Below are 24,099 nucleotides of genomic sequence, written 5' to 3'. Positions count from 1 at the left end.
TGATTGAAAACACGTAAACTGTACTGTGGGGTAGGCTGGAAGGGTCAATGAGGAATATGTGGGAGGAACATTCAGTTGAAAGAATGTTACAGTTGGTAAGTAACTTGTTCTTCAAATGGATTGTGTCCTCCCATGTATTCCTCATCTTAGACTCCCAAAGCAGTATGAATTGGAGGAGGGAGTACCAGAAATATTAATCATGTACAGTATGAAGCACTGATTTTGCAAAGAGACCCCCCTGTGAAGAAGTCGAATCTAGCGAGTCGTGCTTTACAAATGTATGAATTATGACCAGGTGGCTGCTACGCAAATATCTTGCATCGGGACACCTCTCTGAAGAGCTGTTGCCATGCCCCTGGTTGAATGAGCCCTCAGCCCATCTGGGGGATCTTTCCCAGCCAATCTATAACATTTAGTTATAGCTAAAATGACCCATCTGGACAATGTTTGTTTTGTCACTGCCAGCCCTAATTTGCAGCCAGTATATACCACAAAAAGTTGGTCACACTGTCGAAAATTAGCCAATCTCGATATATAAAAACTAAGAGCCCTCTTTGCGTCCAATCTGTATAATCGTTCTTCCTCCTTACTTGCGTGAAGTGGAGGATAAAAAGGCAGGCAGTGTTATCTTTTGTGACAGGTGAAAAACAGATCATTTTTGGTGGAAAAGAGGGTTTGAACTTAAAAACAAATGCATCTTTGTGAAAAATGGTGTGAGGAGGGTTGCTAGAGAGCGCCTGCAACTCACTCACCCTGCGAGCTGAAGTAATTGCCAATAGCAGTATTGTTTTTAGAGTAAGGAGCCTTAACAACAAGAATGCAAAGGCTCAAATGGAATACATGTGAGGAATTTCAACACTACATTTCGATCTCACACAGGTACTGGAAAGGGTATTGGAGGAAACATTAATAAGCCCTTTTAAGAACTGTACAATTAAGGGTATCTTGAAATAAGATTCCTCCTCCGAGGAGCGCTTAAAAATGGATATCGCAGCCAAATAACCTTTTATCGTGCCAACTTGGAGTCCCGAATTGGCCAAATCTAAAAGAAAATCTTGTATGGATATTGCATTGAAAAGGGTCCACATTCTTATCCCGGCACCAACTGTTACGCTCACCTGACTCCCACGGAGCCGCTGGCCTGGTTCGCGCTGCTGTGACCTCTTCTAAGTTGATGCGCAGGGTTCGGAAGACTGACTGGACCGGGCCCCCAAATCTGGCTTGTCTGGCTCGCGGAAGTATCCTTCTGTAGGCGAAAATAGGGGATTAACTGTCTGCGGGGTAATGCAATCGGCCTCCCACTTTCCCCTCTCAACCTCCTCGAAACCCTTCTGCGATTCCTCGTAGCGTCTCACCTTAGGGTCTGGAAGGACGAGCTCTCCATCCTGCTTTTGATGCAGGGGCGCGTTGGTATCCAGTTACTTCACTGGATTTTCGGATTGGTGAGAACCAAACTTGCTTGGCTTCCAGGTAAGTTTTTTGATAAGAGGTTCCTCTTGTGTCCATGCATTAATGTACTAATGCTAGTGTCTTTTTCCCCATAGGGGAAGGGGTACGGAATGCCGGGGAACAGGCACCGACCCGAGAGAGGTGAAATCCTTGTAGAAATCAGGTAAGTCTTTAATGAGCGTTTTTTGGTGATGTCTTTTCATTCGCTCATTAACGCTGATGTCTCTTTTTCCCCTTAGGGGCCGGGGCCGGAAATGCCAGGATGCGGCGCGGACCCGAAATGAAGAGGGAATGAATCAACAGGTAAGTCTTAACATGGAGATTTAGCTTTCCTTATTCCCTTCTCTCTCTCACCTTTTGCTCTGGTCTTTTTCTCCCTAGGCGCTGGGGCGTGACTGCGAATCCGGATGATCGCTGCTGAACATGGAGGCGCCCTGTAAAGGTGAGCGGAATGCGGCGCTGCAGCGATCGACGCGATGAGCTTTCAAATAAAAGTTTTCCTTTTCAGGATTGTCGGCGAGATGTCTCCGGGATGCGGATTTAGCAGGTAAGGACTTTTCCTTCTTCTGTTCTCTTCTTCTCTTTCCTTTGCAGGTGATCCAGGATGCTGGCAGGCGTGGCAGAAGTCAGGATCAGACACGGTGAGCGTCCAGCTGCTAGATGCAGAACAACGCGAAGCATGTGTGGCTGTTCGGGTAGGGTTTAAATCGCCTTGGAAGAAGTTCCAGGTATGTATCCTTCCTCCAATCAGGTATGTATCCTTCCCCGACCACACCCGGATGGTAAATTAGTCCCACAGGTAAAGTAGTTCCTTTCAGGCCTCAAGGAGGCCGGGATCCTGCAGCATGGTCTGCATCAGGTAAGTGCACCCAAGCACTCCCTTAATGAGCCTGGCGCCTATGGCTCCAGGACTCACGTCTTTTATGAGCCTGGTGCCATAAGCGCCAGGACACTGTCCAAAGGGCCCCTATATGGGGTTGCTGGGTCCTTCCTTGGGGACTGGATGACCGCTTTCGGGGACGCAGGGCTTGAAACGGCTCCCCGGGAGCAGGCATCATGACGCCAACGTGTTCCAACGACACCGGTATAGAGATTTAGTAGCTGCCCTTCTGGCTGAAAGCAAAATATCCATTACGCCACATGGAAGGTCCCAATCCTTGTATCTCAGCCTCTCAGAAAGCATCCATGAAGGCGGAGTGTCTTCACCTCTGGATGGAGAACCCGACCTTCCACTGGGGAAAGAAGATCCTCTCTTTGTGGAAGACGTATTGGAGGGCAGATGAACATGTCCAGAAGGTCCAGGTACCATGTTCTCCTGGCCCAATCCGGAGCAATTGGGATCATGGTTTTCCTGAACTTTTCTATCCTCACGATTACTTGAGGAATCACAGAGACTGGAGGAAACTCATACAGAAGTGGAAATTCCCAGTCCACCACGAAAACATCTCCTAGAGCTCCTCTTGGGGGAAATTCCCTTGAGCAGTACTGACTGCACTTCCTGTTGACCCTGGTCGCAAACAGATCCACTTGAGGGGTTCCCCAAAGGGTGAAGATCTCTTGAAGGACTTCCTGAGCTAGTTCCCATTTGTGGGATACTGTGCTCTGCCTGCTCAGAGCGTCCGCCGCCGTGTTCTGCTCTCCGGCTATGTGAATTGCTGTCACAAAGATTCCTTCCTGTATTGCCCAGAACTAGAGCTGCATTGCCTCTCTGTAGTGGTAGTGATTGTACGCCTCCGCTCTTGTTTAGGTAGTACATGGCCACTGTGTTGTCTGTCATTATCAGGACATTCTTTCCCTGTACAGAGGGCAGAAAGGCTTTCAGCGTTAGATTGCCCTCTGCTACAACAGGTTGATGAGTAGTTTGGACTTTGATGGAGACCAACGACCGCCGATTGTCAGATCGTTGGTGTGGGCTCCCCACTCTGAGTGAGGCATCCGTCACTATCGTTAACTCAGGACATGGTTGAAAAAAAGATTCTCCATTGAGGATATGTTCGTTGCAAGTCCACCATCGAAGATCTCGTGCCACTCTGGATGAGATCTGACATTTCCCCTGAAAATTGGGACCATTGAGTCCTGAGGGCCCACTGTAGGGATCTCATCCTCAATCTGGCCTTTGGCACCAGAAAAATGCAGGATGCCATAAGTCCGAGCAACCTTAGAAAATCGAAGGCCGGCAGACACTTAGTATTTTGGAACTTTGTTACCATCTGCAGAATGTGGTGAGCTCTCTCTTCGGAAGGCGAGGCTTTGCCCGAGAAAGTATCCAGGACTGCTCTGATAAATTGAAGTTACTGCGATGATATCATATTTGACTTCTTGAAATTCAGAGAGAAGCCCAGTCTGTGTGGAAAGTGGCAGGTCTTGCTTAGATGTTCCTGGACTTGTTTGGGAGAAGGTGCCCTTATTAACCTATCGTCCAGATAGGGGTAAACGTGAATTCCCCCTCTCCTGAGACTCGCTGCCACTACCGCCATCAGCTTGGTAAAAACTCTCGGGGCTGATTGCCAATCGCGAACCTCAGGTACTTTCTGTGCTTGGGATTGATTGGCACATGAAAGTAAGCATCCTGAAGGTCAAATGATACCAGCCAGTCTTGGAGTTGTAGAGCCTGAAGGATCTGAGAAAGGGTAACCATTTTGAACTTGTCCGTCTTGAGGAACTTGTTTAAGTTTCTTAAATCCAAGATGGGTCTCAACCCTCCGTCCTTCTTTGGGATTAGAAAGTAAGGGGAATACCAACCCTTGTTCCTCTCCACTACAGGTACATGTTCTATTGCACCTTTCTCTAGCAGGATTAAGATTTCCTGCAACAAGAGCGGGTCTGGAATTTTGGCAGAGTTGTATCCCGGAGGGTGATTGAGGTTTATTCTAAAAGGGAAGGCAGTAACCTTGGCATACTGTTTCCAGTGCCCAAGCATCTGAAGTAATGCCCCACCATTCTTCCAGATGCTGAGAGATCCTGCCTCCCACCAGGGTTTTTATGGGTCAAAACCTCAGAGTGGCTTTGCGGCAGCAGTGACTGATTGGACAGTTGCCGCTGCTGGGGCATATCTAGCACCTTTTCCTCGCCCCCGAGGAAATTTCCTTTGTCCTCTTTGACTGGCCTGTCCCCTTCCTTTCCCAAATGAGGACTAAAATCGAAAGGGACGACCCCTCCAGGAAGAGGAACCTGTGAAGGGGCGTTGCTGAGGTGGTTGTATTGCAGCACTAAGCGACTTTGCTGCCACTTTAGAGGTCTGCAGCTTCTCCAAACTTTCATCCGCCTTGCAACAACCTTAAGCTGTCAAACAGCATATTGAGAAGTCTGGCCTGTACATCCGGTGCAAAACCTGACTCTCAGCCATGCAAATTTGCGTAGCACAGTACTAGATGCCATGGACCTACTGATGCTGTCAGCAGTGTCCAAAACTGATTGGTGGCATTCCCCCATAGCCTCCTTTCCATCCCTTACTATGGCTAGGAAACCTTCCTGTTCCTCACCATCAGGGATATGCCAAGCTTCCGCCGTCGTACAGGCCCACAGGGTGTATGTAAATCTTGCAAGGGTGCAAGTTACATTAGTAGATTTCAATGCCATGCTCCACGAAGAAAAAAATCTTATGGGACCATGCGTCAACTTTTTCATCATCCCCGTCTCAGGGAATTATAGGGTATGCTGCATTACTAGTAGACGTGGCCACCTGGACCACTAGACTTTCATGTGATGGGTGCTTCCTTAAATATTCAGGGTGTGAAGAAGAGGGCCTGTATTTAGATGTGAATTTCTTATTAACTGCAGGAGCCGACTCAGGGTTTTCCCCATGCAGTCATCACCTTCCTTTGCAAAGCTATGTGAAAAGGAAGTATGGGGTCCTGTTGAGGTCCCCCCGAAAAGAGGTCTCATGTCATTCTCTTGGCAAGTAGGGGAATTTCTGTTCCATCCCATACATTAATCTCCAGTACCCTGCATCTGCATGATCAGCAGGGTCAGGTTTTTCAAATTCATACGCTGGAGATGTGTCCAGACCATTTGCTGTCTTGTAAGCACTCGTATAGGTCTGCCATTTTTGATTGAGGGTCAATCAACTCCTCAGGAACTTCCCTTGTTCCAAACTTTACACCAGCCGGTGAAACATCCTCCTCCTCGGAGGATCTTTCCTCATAAATGGAGGACATGGATTTGAAAAAATCATGTCTATTCTCAGGATGAAAAATAGTCTACGGTGGCAGACTTTGCCTTCGACACAGATGTCGATTTAGGAATAGAAATTAACGAAGAAGTGAACAAGGGCGTCGACATTATCGGTACCGGCTTCGATACAGTCGAAGAAGCCTTCGATATTGAAGGAGCTATCGACACCGTCACAGGAACCCTTGAAGGATTACTCGATTTAAGAGTGTTTGAGTGGCCTGTCGACGCCTTGGACTGTCGCCTTAGACAGAGGCTTTGAGGAAGCTTTCGATTACTATTTTAATGGCAGATGAGTATCCGCCGCCATGGTAGGCGTTTGTGAGGCGTCGGGGGGACGGGGGGCTTCCCCTCGACGACGCCCTCAACGATTTTTCATCCGATCTTTTTGTATTAGATCTTTCCCTGTCACTTTTAGTATGAGCAGGGACATGACCTTCACTAGACTTCTTTGAGGGGGTCTGGGCCGCATTCTCAAAGATCATCATTGAGGCTCTGAAGGCATCCCACTTTCGGGAAACCATATTTAGAAGGGCCGGTGATAATCTTCTGAAGACGTCAAAGAGGGAGACAGGGTCTCCTTTTCTTCACCTTTTTTGAAGAGGAAGACTACTTCCTAAATCTACTGCACGACCTTGATTTCTTCGATTTGTGACGTCTTTCACTAGACTCAGTCAAGCCTTTTTTTCTTCTCAAAGAAGACTTCGAGGATTCCTCCCCCACCGCTAGTTTACCTCTGTTCCCTGAGAGCTTTGTTGGTCATCGCATGACCGGAACCGCACTAGTCTATCCGATGGTCGAGATCCAAGCACCAGAGGCAATTTCGATGGGGATCAGTTATCGACATCGTCCCACATTTCTGACATTTTTTTAAGCCAGTTTTAGGCGTGGAAGGGTTCGATGACTAAGACATTTCAACAAGACCACGCTGTTTTTTTTTTTATACGAAGCGAAAGCTATCGGAAAAAACGCGCAGGCGCAGCTCGAGCCATTTATACGACAGAGGACGTCAACGGATACCGCTGAGGGACATCGACACCGCAGCCTCTAGCAGAGCACCCTCTGGTGGAGAATTTCTTTTTCCGAAGCAGCAAAGCTGAAGGTAACGATATATCTAAGATGAGTAATACATGGGAGGACACAATCCATTCGACCTGTAGTTACTCTAGCATAAAGAAAAGAATCTCAAAGGAGGACCCAAACGATCATCAGCCACACTGCCCCCAAGGAGCCGTGTGCTGCAATAGTAAAATACATATGTCTTTAATAGACTCCATAGGACAGCAAAAATACAAAGAATAGTGTTCCAAAAGACAGAACCTACAAGAATGAATGAGAGGAAAAAGGCTCCAGTCCAGCAAAGGTTGCTTGGGGTCTCACTAGGAGTGGGGATGAAGCGTAAAAATGATAAATCTCCCCAACACTAGGCTACGGTACACTTTGGAAAACTGAGACTGGGTTTCATCTACCCAGCCAGGATATTAGTATTTCAAGGACTGCACATAATCTCTAACTTTAGCAAAGACTGAAGGGTGCTGACCTTGTAAAGATCTTCCAGTTTAGCAGAGATGTGAATTCCCAGTTATTTCATGGTCACAAATTTGACCCAAACCTCCCCCCCCCCCGCCAACTGTGTAACAGTTTACTCAAACCCACCCCCACTCCCCCACCAACATGGTCTGGGCTAGCTGACATCTAGCATTTTGGATTTCCATACATTCACTTTGAAGCCCGAAACTTTTTCCAATTTCAGAAAGGATATTCTGCAGTGGTGAAAGGGAGGCGTCAGGCTTAGACAGGGAGAACAGTAGGTCATCTGTTAATAAAAAGATCCTATACACCCTATCCCTATACCGAATCCCAACCATCTCTGGCCTGTCCCCAATTTGCTGTGCAGAACACTAGAATATCATGGCAAAGAGTAGCAGTGATAAAGGGCAAACTTGTCTGCCCCTCCTCCCCCCAACCCACCCTTGAAATTCAAAGGTCTGTGATCGATGACTATTCGGCCATACCCAAGTATAGCGGAGCAATAGATGGCCATAACTGCATTTCTCGTTACTTTGCCAAACTCCTGATTTTGCAGGACCAGAGGGAACCACACTCCACCCGGTCAAAAGCTTTTGTTGCATTGAGGGACAAATCTGCTTTTGCGGATTATGAACTAGGTCAACTACCTCGGAAACAATAAATGCAGCTCACCATCGACATATTGCCTCCAATCTATTAGCCAGGCAACTTCTACAAACACTCCTTCCCTTCCAGATATTCCACACAATATAGAACAGCTGGCACCCCCACAATGGTCTGAATTCTACCTGAAAATCTTGGAGGAATGCACTAGTAGAAACTATAGGCAGAGAAGTTAGTAGCAAAGAAATCACTGTTTTAGTTTCAAACATTCAGCAGCAACGGCTCAAAGAAGGATGGTCACAAATCCAGCCCTCAAAAGAAAGTGTAATATAGCTGAAAAGATTTAAGAGTAATGAGGCTCAAACAACAGTTTACAGCAAACCAAGTTAATGCCTTACTCTTTCTATATTACATGAATCTTCCCAGAAGCTTATGTGGTATTACTATACATTCTGAAAAACATTAACACAAAGCTCTAGTTGTGCCTAATATAAAACTATGGAGAAATGCACACTCACCGAATAGTTTCAATGATTTCATTAGCAGCATCATGATGTTTATCCTACAAATTAAGAAAAAATATGGTTAAAGTTTACAATATCATGGAAGTCAAACCACAGTGTTAGGATAGCTTCACACAGCTCTGCGTTCATTGTGCGAGTTTCACTGAACAGCTATTTTTCCCTGCCCTACCTTCTGGTCGTGAATGCGGAGCAGTCAACTACAAAGGAGAGCAGCATTTTAACATACAAAGAACCCCAACATTAAGTAAGCAAATTCCTACAAAGGGATATTCATAAAAGTATGTTTTATCTACTGCTAAGTTAAGGCCATGATGTGCATGTTACACAGACTGTCCAGTATGGTAGCTCAGATTGAAAACCCTGCCTCTTCGGTCTGTGTAGGGTCAAGCAGCAAGGTTTTCACTAGAAGAGTATTCTATAGGCTTGCAGCCACCTTATGCCTGCCAGGCCAGAGGGGATGGTTTTTGGCTGTATGAACAGGAAGGGAGGGGGGAATGTATGGCTCAAAGTTAAACTTCTGTTCAACAAAGCACAGGCGCAAACACAGGGAATGCTGGAGCTGTGTGAACAAGAGGGTGAATCCTTTTAAACCTTTGGCTGTCAACCAATCACTGGAACCACATGCAAGCATTCCACCACACCTTTCTGAGCTTTTATCTATGCATGTATTCTAGCAAAGACCCCAGACAATTAATTATCGACCCAGATCTGGCATTCACTCTGCAGCTGCACACAAACCATGGTTATTTATGTGAACGCGTCTCCCTTTTGCGGTCACAGGAACTAAGTACAGATACTGGATTCTTCACAGGGGTTCCAAATAGGGACACCCCGGCAAGAGCAAGTTTTACACATATGCCCGTAGGACCGCCATCAACCAGTGGAGCTCACATAGCTACAAGTGTCAGGTTTATTGTCTCTCAGAATATAAGAGTTCGGCAATCATGAGGCCTCCAATACAAACGGAAAAGTTAATACGTCAGTCAGGCTGGGATAAACGAAGGAAGTATGGATGTCTCATTACAATTCAGGACTTTAACCCATGGTTATTTATAGCGCGTGCGAGGCCCGAAGGTATCAGGGTGCAAGAACAAGAACACTTTAGGGTTACAAGGTTACATAGATACAGGTCAATACAACAATACAGCACGTAGTACATATACATTTACAAGTATGGATTCACAGTTGAAGAACAGGGTCTAGTTTGGTTACTAAGTCAATTAGCAGGTAATGCTGGAACTACAGATCGTTTCCTGTATGCCACTGGATAATGTTTAATCTAAAGTGTGGGTAGGATTGTTCAGTCCTTAAAGTGGGCGGGAGGGAGTTCCACAGTTGGGCCATTTTGACGGGGAAGCTATTCCCTCTGGTTGTAGTCATTTTGAGGGAGGGGGGGGGGGAGGAACTGATAGGCAGTTTGTAAAGGCTGCTCTAGTGGGTCTGGATGTTAACCTCTTTTGAACCTCTCTATCGGGTAGCTAGCTGTAGGGTTGTTGAGGCATTTGAATGTTAGGGATGCAGTTTTAAGTTTAATTTTGTCAACAGTGGAGAGCCAGTTGGATTGTCTTCTAATAGTTGATATTTTTTCTCTTTTGGAAATTCATAGAGCTCCTCTAAGGGTGTTATTTTGCAGTATTTGAATTTTCTTAGTAATGCATTTATTAGATCCCAAATAGAGAACGTTGCAGTAATCCAGTTTGGACAGCACAGGTGCTCTTGCCAAAGTGGTGCAACTGATTGTGGAGAGGTATGTTTTTGCTGGTCTGATCAGCTTGCAAGTGTGGGCTGTGGATGATGCTACTTGTTTAGCCAGGATACAGCTGGAATCGAGGTGTTTTTACTTCTTCAGCAACTTTGATTGTGTGGCCGTCTATAACAAAGGAAGTGTAGTCTTGGCTAAGTTTCTTGATGTTAGGTGCAGTCCCCAGTATGAGTTCCGTTTTTGTCATCATTCAGGCATAGACTGTGTGCCATCCATGCCTGGATGATGAGGTATATCCTATTCACCAAGGCCAAATCCTGTTTGTAATCCCCAGAAAGTGGAATGATAATCTGGATGTCATCTGCATAGTGTAGGTGACACCTAGGAGGACCAAATCATCAAACAGGGGCTTGGATAAGATGTTCTACATGGTAGGGGAGACGCATGATCCCTGGGGAACACTACACGTAATGGGAGCAGGGTCTGCAGCAGCTGAGGTAGAAAAGACCCTCACAGTTCTCTTAAATTATTTGATCCATTCTATGGCTTTGGACGAGAAGTGCGCTGCTGATTCTAAGTGGTTACAGAGCACTTTGTAGTCCACCAGGTCAAACGCTGCTAAGAGATCCAGAAGGAAAAGCAAGGCAGTTTTTCCTTGGTCTCTAAGCTAGTCATCCTGGGCCTTAAGATCAATAAGTGCGGTTTCAGTGCCGTGCTGTGGTCTGAAACCCGATTGCCGGGTGCCTAGGAGTTGGTGCAGCTCCAAGAATTACTGAATCTGTAAATAGGCCACTATCTAATATCTTTAGTAGGAATAGTGGTGATAGACCTGCAATTTGTAGGTATAGCCGGGTCCAGTGATTGCTTCTTAAGGAGGAGAGGACCCATGATTCCTTGAGGTTACTCGGTATAGTCCCTGAGGAGAATGAAGCATTGATAAATTTAGAGAGATTAATCTCTTGCAGCGTCTTATTTGTGCAGGGCAATTATCGCATCGACAATGATGGTTTAATCGAGAATATTTTTTCAACCTCCAGTATGGAGACTTTAGTGAAGTTGAATCGTTCTGGTTTGGCAGTAGTGTGCGATATGTCAATTTGGGTGGTAGTGGGAGGTACATTTAGTTTATTCTTATCGATTTTAACTTGGAGAGTGGCAATTTTGACACCGAGGGCCTTCTGAATGTTAGAGCACCAGGTTTCATTGTTGACACAGTCATCAGGTTCCAGGATGGGATTCTCCAATTCCTTTAGTATTGTAGAGAGCTCCTTGGTGCCTGATTTGGCTTGCATTATCCTATTGTCAAAGCTTTTTTAGCTTGCCGTATTTCAGTTTTGTAGAGGTATTGATAAGGATGGCTTTATTCACCTCTGATGGTGCTAGTCTCCAAGAGGATTCAAACTTGTGTTTTTCTTTTCTTGGAGATTTTAGGTATGGGGTAATTTAGGTGTGCTCCAGGTTTACGGTTTCTCATTTTTAATCAGGCAACAGTATCCAGGGCATTGGCCATGACTGTTAAATTCATTAACTAGGGTGGATGGATCTAGTGCGTCTGGCAGCAAGTTTAAGGTGGGGAGAATTAACGGGCATAACCTGTCCGTTATATTTTTTGTTATTCCTCGTTAGCATAGGAGGTGCTAGAGGATTATTTTGGGATTGGAGGAATTTAGCGTCTATAGAGAAGGCTATAAGAGCGTGGTCTGTCCATGCTTGTGGACTGGTGGCGGTGATGGCGGTGTTGTATTTATGGTCAGCCACCCAGTCAAGTGTTCGGCCTTTCGCGTGGATAGGCCGTGTCACTTTTGGTAAAGTCGAGCTCTGAAAGGACATTGGCTATATTTGTAGCTTGTATATCTTTGTGATAGTTAAAGCAAAGTTCAGGTCTCCTAGAAGGGCTTGTGATTAGTTTCTTAGGTTATCTGAGAGGATTGTAGAAATGTCCTCTTCGAAGGAGCCGATGCAGCCTGGTGACCTATAGATAAAGGTGTATGGTAATAGTTTGTGAGTTAGATGTTAGAATCTTGACAGTTAAGGACTCGCAAGATTTGGTGTGCAGGGGCGTTTCTATTCTTATTGACAGATTCGTTTTGGCTATGAGAGCTATGCCTCCTCCGCGGGAGTTGGTTCTGTCTTTTCTGAAGACAGTGTAATTGGTGGGCACAGCAAGTATCAGGGCACTGCCAGCCGCTTGGTGTAGCCAAGTTTCGGTGTTGGCTAAGAAGTCATAGTTACCTATTTGTATAATGTCAGCGATTTCTGTAGCATGGGCTATTAATGACCTGGCATTAAGTGCTCCTTTGAGGGCAGGGCTTGATGTTGGTAGAGTAGATAGTACAGGGCTATTGTATTTCGCTGGACTAGTTCGTAGTTTGCAATGTTTGTCTGTTTTGTGGTTGTGATTGGTGGCAGCGCTTGGTGGGGGGTAGTTTTTTTTGGTAGAGGTGTCCTCCATTTCTACGATAGGCACATACAGTATGTACCTGGCAGGCAGTTTGTATATTTTTGGTAGTCTCAAGCGTAGTTTGGAGTTCCTAAGTGTAAGGTCACATGTGATGTTGGTTTTAATGGAGTTAGGTGTGTAGTTGGGCATGGGTAACTTTCCTAACAACTGTTCAATGTCTGGGGTGGTCACAGACAGTCTGGTATTACTGTTCAGCATTTTTGTGGACATGTCTTGTAGGGGTGGGCTCGTTAGAGACATTGTAGACCAGGAACAGTTCGGTAGAGGAAGATAAACATTATAAACCAAGACTGTGTGGCTCTCTCAGGAAGCAAACAGCAATGCTAAATAGGCTAATTTTCCCGCCAGATCCAACTAAGCGGATTCATTAGACATTGCATTTATTCAGCAATACCATAAGGCCAACTACGGTTCCGTTAGGGAATCTCTAGGATTAACAAAAGGTATGGTTAGCTTTTTTCACGATAATAAAACAATATATGAGATTTAGTAGGCTGGCGGTGTTAGAGACTCACATGCATGTACAGGGCACTATTACCAGTAATCAGCGCTAGCATTTTTGTACGAGATATACATGTTAGCAAGCATTCGTATTACAGTAGACATGTTACGGATTGTAGCTGTTAAGAGTGGCCTAACAGTGTTTGACACTATGGGAAAGCGGGTTCTCTCCCATATCGTTGTGCACAAAATATACAAAAACGCACAAAGTATGTACTGAGTAGGAAGTTGAGCAAGCAGTTTGTTAAAAATGTGGATAACGACTGGCTCGGGAACGTGACTGCATAAAAAATGCTATGCGTTGACAATGGGTACAATAGTCTGTAGAGGACTTGCGTGATAGGCCTTGTTGTAGTTTGTGCAGTTGTTAGGCGTGAAGCAGACTCACCTAAATGTCATGGAGAAGCAATGTTAATACGGGCAGCATGACGGAACCTCGCGTCTGTAGCGCTCTGTCAGCTCAGTCAGTAAGAGGCCTTCTTTCCTAGGCCTTACTTCATAGGCCAGCTGATAGCCTGCCGGCTATTGGAGTATTGAGCAAAAATATGCGTGACAGCCAATCCGGTCCGAGGGAGGACAGGCACACGGTGGGACAGGATCAGGGAAAGTGAGAATTCGGGGAGGCGGCCATCTTTGATGAAGTTTGCCTCGTGTGATTCCCAATGGAAATGAGCAGGGGATTCGTAATATGCAATATGTCCACTCAAAATCTTCATTCAACGCATAAGAAAGACATGATGTAAAAATTGTTTGAGGCAAAGACCAATTTTAAAACTGCTTAAGCTTTTAAACCCAAAAAAAAAAATCCTACATACAGCTAATTATTTTAGGATGTCTGCATTAGGAACGCAGCATGTGCACATTCACCCACACGCACAGGGGGATAAAATCCAGTATGGGGAAATGAGTCTGTCTTTGAGAAAGCCCTTAAGCCACAATAGAATGACTAATGTTGAAGCATTTTATCCCAATTCAAATCCTGAAGCTGTCCAAAACAGTTAACGTGCTTCAATCTAACAAACCTTTATTATTGAGTTTTGACAATTGAGGAAAAACCAGAACCTGATCTTTCGCGGCAAACCTAATGAGTAAAAATCTAAAGAACAGGAGAGTAAAAAGGAGAACATACAGATGCATAATTCATAGAAATGCGGACATTGCTGTTGGCCATGGTCAGTGGTGAGCTCATCAAAAGGATCACACAGGGCATGGTGTGATATAAAGCATAGCTGTATTTAAGAAGTTAATCGGCATACATGAACAGCGACCACTGACCAGCACAGGCAGCCAACTGGCATTTTCTGGAACCAGGAACCCTGCAATGCTCCAGAACTCCCACTGGTTCCAGGAAGAGCCAACAGCTGTAATAATCATCGGTGAGCCGAGCACAGAAGCAATGATTACATGAACCATAACATGTAAACAGCGCACAGATGCTTTTGGGTTCGAAGCGCTCTGCAAATGCCAAATAAATAACCTGAAACATGGCACAACAATAATGACAAACAAAACCAGTCCCAACACCTCCCTTCGTCCCTCTGCTCACAGTGCATTATTCAAAAACTTTTATTTTTGCGTAGCAGCGCCACTCTGTCCTTGTACCAAACTCCTCCATCACGGATGGAGGAATAGACTCTCCCAAATCCTTGACATCAACCTTGGGATCTGAAAATATGGAGTTACCTTTAGTCACTTTCCTCAGTAGTTTTATCTTTATCACATCACCAGGTTTGACCTCAAAGCATTTACAACAGTTCATGTCGTTGAATCTCTTCTTTGCCTTGTAACCGTTAACCATCAGCTTCTCCCACACACTCCACATCCACACTCTCACATCTTGACCTGCCCATCCATCCTGGGCACAAATTAATATTGGGTTTCGTACCACACAATAATTCAAATTGTGCAACTTCCGTCACCACAGGCGGAGCAAGACTATATTGAAATGTTCCCTCCATGGCGGCTATTCTCCAATCCACTCCCGTGGCTATTGCAATCCTAACCTTATCCATCAAAGTGCAGTATAGCTTTCCACACATCCACTGCCCTGGGGATGATAAAGGGCCATTGTCACCTGCTCAATCCCATACCTCTCCAAAAACAACCTCAACTCCTTCGAAACCAATTGAGTCCCATTGTCCAACAGACAACGGCGAGGGAAGCCCACCTGCCAAAACAAAGGCTCCAAGAACCTAATGAAACTACTGCTGCTCACCTCCTTCAAAACACACACCTCTGGCCATTTGATAAGAGATTCACGACAACTAGAAGAAAAGTATCCTTGGCAACTCTGACGTTGTAAGGACATAATAGATCCAATGAAATTTCATCCCACTGAACCCTGGGACTGACTCACCTTCATGGGTGGTCTGTGCACCTTGAGTCCTTCGTCACCATCCACACATTCAGAACAACATTTGACCATTTCTACGACATTATCAACATCTGGCCAGCAAATATCAGATCTTATAAGACCCATGGTCCTTGCAAACCCCAAATGCCCTCTGCGGCCCATATCCACGACTGCCTTCCACATGCCGTTGGGGAAATACTAATGTATGCCCCCTGCACAAATAGGAATCCCACACAACTCAACTCATTCCTCATCTTCCTGAAATCTTTCACCTTCTCATCACCAAACTCAAAAGGAATTATTTTTTTTACCAAATCAACTGCTAGGTGATGCACATCATCAGCACAGCATGCTGTATTCCATTTACCTCTTGATACTCTCCTATACCAGAACAATTTCTGCAATCTCCTCTTCAAAATCAGGCTCACCCCATACCAGGTCACACAACGCAGATCTAGAAAGTGCATCAGCAATTACATTATTCTTCCCGTGAATATGTTCCATTTGATACTTTAGGCTGGTAAACTACTGACCCACTGCACTATCCACCTGTATACTCCTTCCAACCCACCTTTGGAAAAAATACTAATCAGGGGTTCATGATCTGTCCCAATTGGGAATTTGCAGCACCACAAATACATTTTAAATGTATTGACTGCCCACGTACAAGCCAAAGCTTTTTCCACAACAGAATATCTCACCTCCGCCTCCTTCAAAGTTCTGGAGGCGAAAGTGATGTCAACAATTCGCCATGCAACTCTCACATTAACACAGCCCCCAAACCAGAATCACTGAAATCCACAGTTTACCGTCCTTCCACAAAACCTGACAGCACAGGAGCATTGACAATACACAGATTCAAATTCTTGTGAACACAACTCATCCCATTGAAAAATGGCACCCTTCTGAAAGTTTCTCAATTCATTTACTATACATTTCTACCAGACCTAGGAAGGAAGCTGCATCACTTACTCTTTGGGCATACCATGTCCTTGATTGATTCCACTGTGGATTACTTCATGTTTGGGTCTTACTCCCTTTTCCCAGAAATGTCATGACCTAGATAAGTCACCTTACTCGCCCTGAATGTACACTTCTCCCTGGCAATCAGGCCTGCTTCTTAACATTTCAAATACCCATAGGTGTACATCATGTTCATTCACATTTACACTACATCAACATTTGGTGAAGCCATCCCTCCAATCTGCCCATCGTACCTTGGGCTCACCTGGGGGAGGAGAGAAAAAACAGGTCCAGCCACATTCGCCATTGGTTCACTATTGGTTGCACACTTCTGTTGTCTTTATTGTGTGGGTACAGAACATAAATGGCAAAGCTGAACTTGAATTCAAAATAGAATGTTGACAGGTTTTCTTGATTGTCCATATAGTTGTGCAAATGGACACTGGTAGTCGCATTTACTTATCACGGGGGCAGTTGAAGCAAAGACTGGAAGCCTTCATGTTCAATAGCTAGTCTTTATGGTTAATATGTTGCCAAACTGTCTGCTCGCTAACAGACTAAATCTCCACACTTGAAGCCGTTGCTTGCTCAGTTGGCGATGATAGCCATGGAAACTATACACAGAACAGAGTTCAAAATGGCTGCATGCACCTTAAATGCTTTAAGGTGCTTTCCTTTATTCTTCACTGCCAGCGCGTGGTTGCTCACGCCACCTCTACACTGAGAATTGGCATCAGCGCGAACATCTCTAGAGGGCGCACGTTCCCGCTAAAGTTGCTACGGCTGAATTGCTCCTCCCCCCCAAAATGTGTGTTCTCACGTTAGCAATGTGGATACGGAGGTTAGTTCACCTGCTCCCAGCCGAGTAAAGTTGAATTGATATTTTATTTCTATCGCGCTCATACACAAGTGTTTCAGTCCCTGCCTTGATGCAACACAAATTTGTTGCAGCCGGACACTGCTGCCCTCTTTATCTTTACCTTGTCGCCAGTCATTCGTTTCATGAGCTCAACAAAAGGATCACATGGGGCACGGTGTAATATAAAGCAAAGCTGCATTTATTTAAGAATCAACATACATTAAAGGAATGGTGCGCCCAGAAATATTGTCCCTATGGTTCGCCCATGTGTTTTTAACCATACGTTGATCGATCGTACAAACAATTCCTATGCACCTTACCAGAGTTTGTCTTTTGAACACAAGCGAAATCAGGCAGCAGGGTGCAGCCATCTTGTGATAATCTTATCAGTTGCTGCATCGCCCAGGGTGGACTGCCTTTGCGGCACTAAATCATATCCCCCGCCCCTGAGCCTGACCTCACCAAATCATTGATATTCTACCTCTCTCTGACATTACTGAGCAGCGTAGCCAAACGCGCCCAGTCACCTACGCGACTTGACGCAGAACCCGGAAAGCAACACACATCTCACAATTCGGAATATGAAACTGTACTTTAAAAAGGAAACAGCAAGACTGTACAATTGGTAAAGTATAATTATTTCACATTAAATGCTTCGAGAACATTTGGCAATTGACGCAAACAAAATTGAACATTTTTTTTCTTTGCTCTCGATCCGCAAATGTTTATCGTGAGTCACGCACGGTTCCTTTTTGGTGCACAGGGTGTTCATTTTGGGTAAATGAAGCACTTTGGTCGCACGGTGAATTGCAAGACAGGGACATCAACTTGGCACTAGACCACCGTAAAGGTTATGTTGCTACGAATCACTGGTACAGCGTAAGGGTATATCGGCCCTTGGCGATCGTCCCAAAAAACACAAAAAAAAAAAAAACAAAAAAAACAAAAAAAACAAAAAAAACAAAAAAAACAAAAAAAACAAAAAAAACAAAAAAAACAAAAGTGTCAAATAAATCCAGTGATTGACATGTTGGGGTCTGGAATAGTTGACAATCGCAAAAAGGCAGATGTACCCGTTTTCAAAACAAAAATAGAAATGTGTCTCAGTAGGCGATCTTTATTACAATTAATAATTATTACTTATTAGCACAGATGTGACACAATGTGAACCAAGAGAACACAACGTGGAAATTAGTCCGCTGTTTGCTTCTGAGAACAGTGCAATGGAATATGTTCAGCTCTAAACGTTATGCGTAAACTGAGGCAACAATTCGAGGTACACAATAATTTATTTGCATTGAACCAGGGGTAAACGAGTGGTGGTGTACATGCGCTTCATTGCAATATGCCACAGAGAACGAACAAGTACAATGTGACCCAGCAATAACAGTCAGCTATTGATATTTCGACTAGTTCTGGTATAAACTCGTCTACAGAAACGTATATTATATTCGGCATTTCCATTCTCTTGGCGTAATGCAGACCGTAACAGACTCCATTCGTGTCAACGATTTTTCATAAACTGAAATTACATGTAACTAAGTCCAGTTTTGGAATGGACAACCTTATATCTTAAGTTATTACACCCCTCCTTCAATTCAATCTCTTTCGGAACGGTGCCTGTCTCTCAAGGTCAAAAAAACCAATAGAACCTTATACTGTGTGGGCTTAGCGTGGGCCATCCCGGCTCCCAAGCAAATATTCAAAGCTGGTGACCTTCACTCACAATGAACATACATTCTTAGTTTGCAACATCTCGTGTCAACGCATCCATGAGAACTGGAATCTTGAAGCACGGGCCCAGGAGGGAAAAATTGGGGGCTGTCACTGCTGGCTGTTTATGGCGCTGCTGAGGGGTAGGTGAAACCTGCCAATGACAATGTGCCCTACTCCAAAATTGTAGTTGAGGAAACACAAAAACAGAGACAATTGTAGTCGAGGAAATACAAAAACAGAGACAAAGTGTGTCTAGTAATAGCCCCACCTCTGCTCATCTCACTGCCTCCTACCCCATGGCATGTTTTCACAGTCAGTACTTCTTGCGTGCCTAGTATCTTATGTAGCCTAGGTCTCATCCCTTTTGTGTGACGAGCAGATATTCAGCTGTTTGGGGAACTGTATAGAAATTCAACTGCCGAAACCCAAAGATTCTTACACACTGTTCTCCATCGGGCAATAACATGATAAATTAAGGTCCCACAGTAGCTCGACGAAACTAATGTGAAAGCAGTGTTACATTGTATGTCAATCATAACAGTTGTACCATTTAAAAAAAAAAAAAATTAAAATAAACACAAAGGATAGATTCCAAAAGAGAAATTGCATACTTTATTTGAACACTTTATAAAAACATTTTTGGCAAAAATAAAAACAGATGGTAATCATTTGTACCTGGATTGGAACTGTTCAACGAGCTGTGCTTTGGGTGGACATCGCACGTTGGAAATGTTTTGTGGCAATGTATGTGTGCTCTGAACAGATTTGCATGCAATTCCACAAGTATGCATCTCTTCGACATTAATAATAAGATATTTAACAAAATCGAATTCCATTTCCTCATATAGTGGTTTGACCTCCCATTTTTTGCTTCTTTTCATAAAGGCCATAGTGAAGCAAAGCATCCCTAAGTTTACTGCAGTCCTAGATTGTTCACGGCCTATATTCTCATTATGCGCCAATACCGCTAGTAATGTCCTATATTGCATCCCGTATATGCCGAAACGCAATCTCTTTGGCCTGTACTTTAGGCACATATTGTGGAACACCTCCAAATCTCCTGTGTGACAGAATTTTGCGAGTCCCTTCAGATCTCTTGATAGAGTTTTACCAAACACAATCTTCTCAAGGGCTTTGAGTGGAGGTGAAGATGGATTCAACCACTTCTTCCGTGCCTGCTCTGGGGACAAAGGCCATGTTCACATTGGTGGAAATGTTGGTTTACTGTCCAGTGGTGAACGTTGGAACAGTGGTGCATTAGTGACCGCCATTTTTCCAGTAGAATTTCCACAGACCGTTCACATGTTTTGGAGCTCCACCGGGGGCGTGGTTATCTAACCATGGTGTAGGACGTGCCTTGCTGTGCAGCTCCTGTGGATCCGATATTGATCCGGGAAACTACGCTTTAAAAATTATTTATATGCCTCAGGAATGAAAGCACAGGCGTGTGAACGGGTGACCTGCAATGACTACAAAAAGCAAGTAAATTGTGTGCAGTACCAAGCAGGAAATTGACTTTGAAGATCACAGCCGCACGAAAACAAAGTATCTAAAATGGCGGACAAAGGGTTTGCAGTGGGAGCAGCTGATTAGACCCATGCAGCAGCTGTGCGCATGAAATGCTGAGGATCGGCATCTAGCGCTTGCGCGGCCCCAGCCAGATGCAACTGGTGTTTGCGTGTCCCCCCCCCGCTGCCTGCATACGTATGCACCTTGCTCTGCACAAGTAATATAGCACATTGGAGTGTGTACAGCGGAGAGGTTTTTACAATGAACAGTGGCCGCGTGCTGTAGACATTTAACGACGGTGAAGCCCTGAACGTGTATTGAACGTTCCACGCGTCTGCAGAATTAGCCTCACCCGAAGTACTGTCAGACAGAACTACTGCTACATTGTACAAGCGACGGGAAGCAGGCCGCGCTCTGCGAGGAATCAACGTGGCTGGCAGGATACAGTTTCTGCTTACAGCGGCGGGCGGATGACTAAGTGAGACGACAGCTGTAACGCCGCTCTGCTTCATAACAGAGTAAATAACTAAGCACTATACTGGTGCCTGAAATACATCGGGGCTTGGATGATGGAGTGCTCTTCTGTTTTTATTGGAAGACATGGGTTCAAGACCTAAACTGAAGTGGCAACGAAGCGAGACACGCTGCTATGGAAATGGAGGCATAGGAAAACAGTGGCATTACATTAATCAGAGGGAGCAAGAACCAAATTTATCCTGGACAGTTGCTGGATGACGGCATAACAGGAAGGAAGGCGCCAAGCAGGCTGAATGCCGACACTGCAGAAAGGTTCCCATTAAGATGAATACATAACACTAAGTGCCACATAAGCCCGCGGCATAGTGGCAGCGGAGTGGAGGGTACATTTATAGACCCTCGAGAACATGTGAATGGGGTATTGATCATAATCTCCAGAGAAGGTACGTGGGAGGACACAGCCCACTCGAAATGTAACTTTGCATGCCACCACACATTGTAGAGCCCAACCCTCTCCCCCCTAGACGCAGAGGACTCCTACTGCCTCGGCACAGAGCGCAGCAGCGGCTCCCGTTGATGGTACCCCAGAAGGAGAAAACCACCTGGTTCTAGCAGCAATAACCGAGCTGAGAGCCAAATATGGGACAGCAATGGCGGATCTACGGACGGCCTTGGAGAATAAAATAGATGCAGTTGGAATTGAAGTCACTCTGCTGCGACAAGACGTCCGAGCGCTGGCAGAAAGGACAAGTGGCTTGGAGAGTGTGGCAAGACCAACACAGATGTCAGCACAAGTAATGCGAAGGAGGTCCACATACTAAAGAAGCAGGTGGCTAATCTTGAGAACCGAGCAGAAGAGGCGGAAGGCAGGGCAAGACGAAACATCCGGGTGGTTGGCCTGCCGGAGGGAGAAAGAGGCCAGGACCCCACTGATTATGTGGAGAATATGATCCTGCAAGAGATGGGGGCAGACAAGCTTTCACAGGGGTTTACGGTTGAACGTGCACATCGGGCCCTGATGAGGAAACCACAACCTGGGGGACCACCTCGAGCGATAACTGCTAAGATCCTGAATTACAAAGACGGAGAGAAGATCCTGGAGTACTTTCGCAAAGGTGGAACGATAGAAAGGGCATCCACCAACATCACGGCGTATCCCGACTACACTATGTTGGTGCAAAGACAGCGGTACAACTATGTGGTGATCGAGAGGAATCTGCGTATAGCTGGGATCAAGTACATGCTGCTGTACCCTGCAAAGCTAAAAGTCTTCCATAAAAGTAGAGTGCTCTTTTTTGATACCCCAGAGGAAGCGGCGGCATGGCTGGACTTGCAGGGCTGTCCGGAGCGAGATGAGGAGCATGGTAAGTGATGGGGATGTATTGTGAATACTAAGGGGATAAATGGGAGGGGAGTCCCAGTGACTGTATTATGGAGTTTCTAGACTTACTGACCTTGTTGGACTGGAATATAGCGAATAGAAAGCACCAGTAAACTGTGAAGCACTAGGCGTAGTGAATTTGAAGAAAGCAGGAGCAGCAGGATTAAGGCAACCTACCCCCAGGAATTAGTAGTAAGGTGGCCATTAGGGCCTATTACAGGCTATTACAAGAAAGGGCTAGATGCGGGGGTGCCTGAGATCCAGGGATTGAGCTGAGCAACAGTTGGGGCGGGTGTTGTTGGGACAGGGAAGGGAGGTCGGAGGTTGGAGAGGGGGGGGGGGGGGGGCTTGTTGTGTTTTTAGTTAAGGGGAGTTTAAGTTGGGAAACAAGCCTATATAGACGAGTTAAGCAATTGGAGTTGGATTTTACAGAAGGGAGGAGTGGGATTCTACCATGCCATGGGGGACCTTAAAATAGTTACCTGGAATGTCAGGGGGGGGTCAATAGTTACCTGAAGAGGAATAAGGTCACGCTATACCTACGTAGACAGAAGATAGACATAGCCTTACTGCAAGAGACGCACCTGACGGGAGACAAGATGGAGATGATTGGGAAGAAATAGAAGGGGACTGCGGTGGGTTCGTCATTCGGCTTATGCAAGGGGAGCGATTATCTGGGTGGCGCCACACGTCCCGTTTCAGCTGCTACAGACGCTGGCTGAGACGGATGGGAGGATGGTTATAATGAGGGGACTGGTAGAAAATAGGGAGATAAGCGTGGTAAATACGTATGCCCCAAACCAAAACACAGTGGCATATTTTAAAACACTAACAATCTCAGCATGTGTATGGTGAATGCAGAGATATGGGGAGTGGGTTGGGGGGGGGGGGGGGAGACTTTAACTGCGTATTAAACCCTAAGGTAGGCCGATCAGACGGGAAAATAGGTAGACTTGCCCCAGCTGCTAAGGCTTTGCAGACACTGCTGAATGGCTTTGGGTTCGGAGATGCATGGAGGGCGCAAACACCCCCTCTCCCCCACCGCAAGAGGCAATATTCGCACTATTCTGCCCCGCAGCAATTACATACAAGGTTGGACTATGTTTTGTCACACCAGAGATTATGACAGATCACGCACGTTGAATATAAAGCGAGGGTCCTTTCGGGCCACTCGCCTTTGATACTCGGATGGCAATATCATCCCCCCGAGAGCGAGGATACCAACATGGCGCCTCAAGAGCAGAGGCGCTGAGAGACCCCGTCTTTAGGGAGGATATGAGGGAGGAGATTGTTAACTATTTTGAGACGAATACTGGCAGTGTGGACTCAGCGGGCAAATTGTGGGAAGCCTTCAAGGTTGTTATGAGGGGGGTAGCTATAGCAAAATCTAAAGGACTGCAAGGAGGGATCCTGGCTGACCTGAGGGAAATGGAGGAAGAATTGGAAAGGGCACAGGAGGGAGGCAATAATACCAAGGAAGACACCAAATTGACACGCAGGTTACAGCAGAAATGTGCTGGGCACTGGGAGAGACTGTGTAACCTTAACTACAAAAAATATATAGAGACAGAGCATGCGGGAGGGGATAAACCAGGACGGATTTTGGCATGGCTATATAATAATGAAACCGCTAGACCCACCATTAGAACGATAACAATGGAAGATGGGAGGGTGGTCAACACCCAAGAGGGAGTTGACCAGGAGTTTGCAGGCTATATGGAGATGATGGGGAGGATAATCGTGCAACGATAGTAGAAACATTGGAGGGCATAGGATTGCTGCAGATTAGTGTTGAGGAAAGAGGAGCTGGATGCACCGATTAATTTAGAGGAGCTAGAAGAGGTGGTGAGACACTTGGCCACTGGCAAGACCCCGAGGGCTGATGGACTCCCTAGGGAATT

At 45.5% G+C, this 24,099-nt stretch overlaps 1 protein-coding gene across 2 annotated transcripts in view; it reads right to left on the bottom strand.

Moving 5' to 3' along the window:
* The window catches only part of DOT1L (DOT1 like histone lysine methyltransferase), a 1,510,259-nt gene that overhangs the window by 1,440,754 nt on the left and 45,406 nt on the right, over window positions 1-24,099 (bottom strand). For both annotated transcript variants that reach the window (XM_069649513.1, XM_069649515.1), the window contains exon 2: window positions 8,271-8,314. In XM_069649513.1, coding sequence (XP_069505614.1) covers window positions 8,271-8,314 — 44 coding nt within the window. The remainder of the gene's footprint in view (window positions 1-8,270; window positions 8,315-24,099) is intronic.

This window comes from Ambystoma mexicanum, chromosome 1p (genome assembly GCF_040938575.1).
Source record: "Ambystoma mexicanum isolate Mex_15411 chromosome 1p, UKY_AmexF1_1, whole genome shotgun sequence".
Classification (NCBI taxonomy): domain Eukaryota; kingdom Metazoa; phylum Chordata; class Amphibia; order Caudata; family Ambystomatidae; genus Ambystoma; species Ambystoma mexicanum.
The sequence above is the reverse complement of the archived record's forward strand: the minus strand, read 5'-3'. Positions and strand labels throughout refer to the sequence as shown.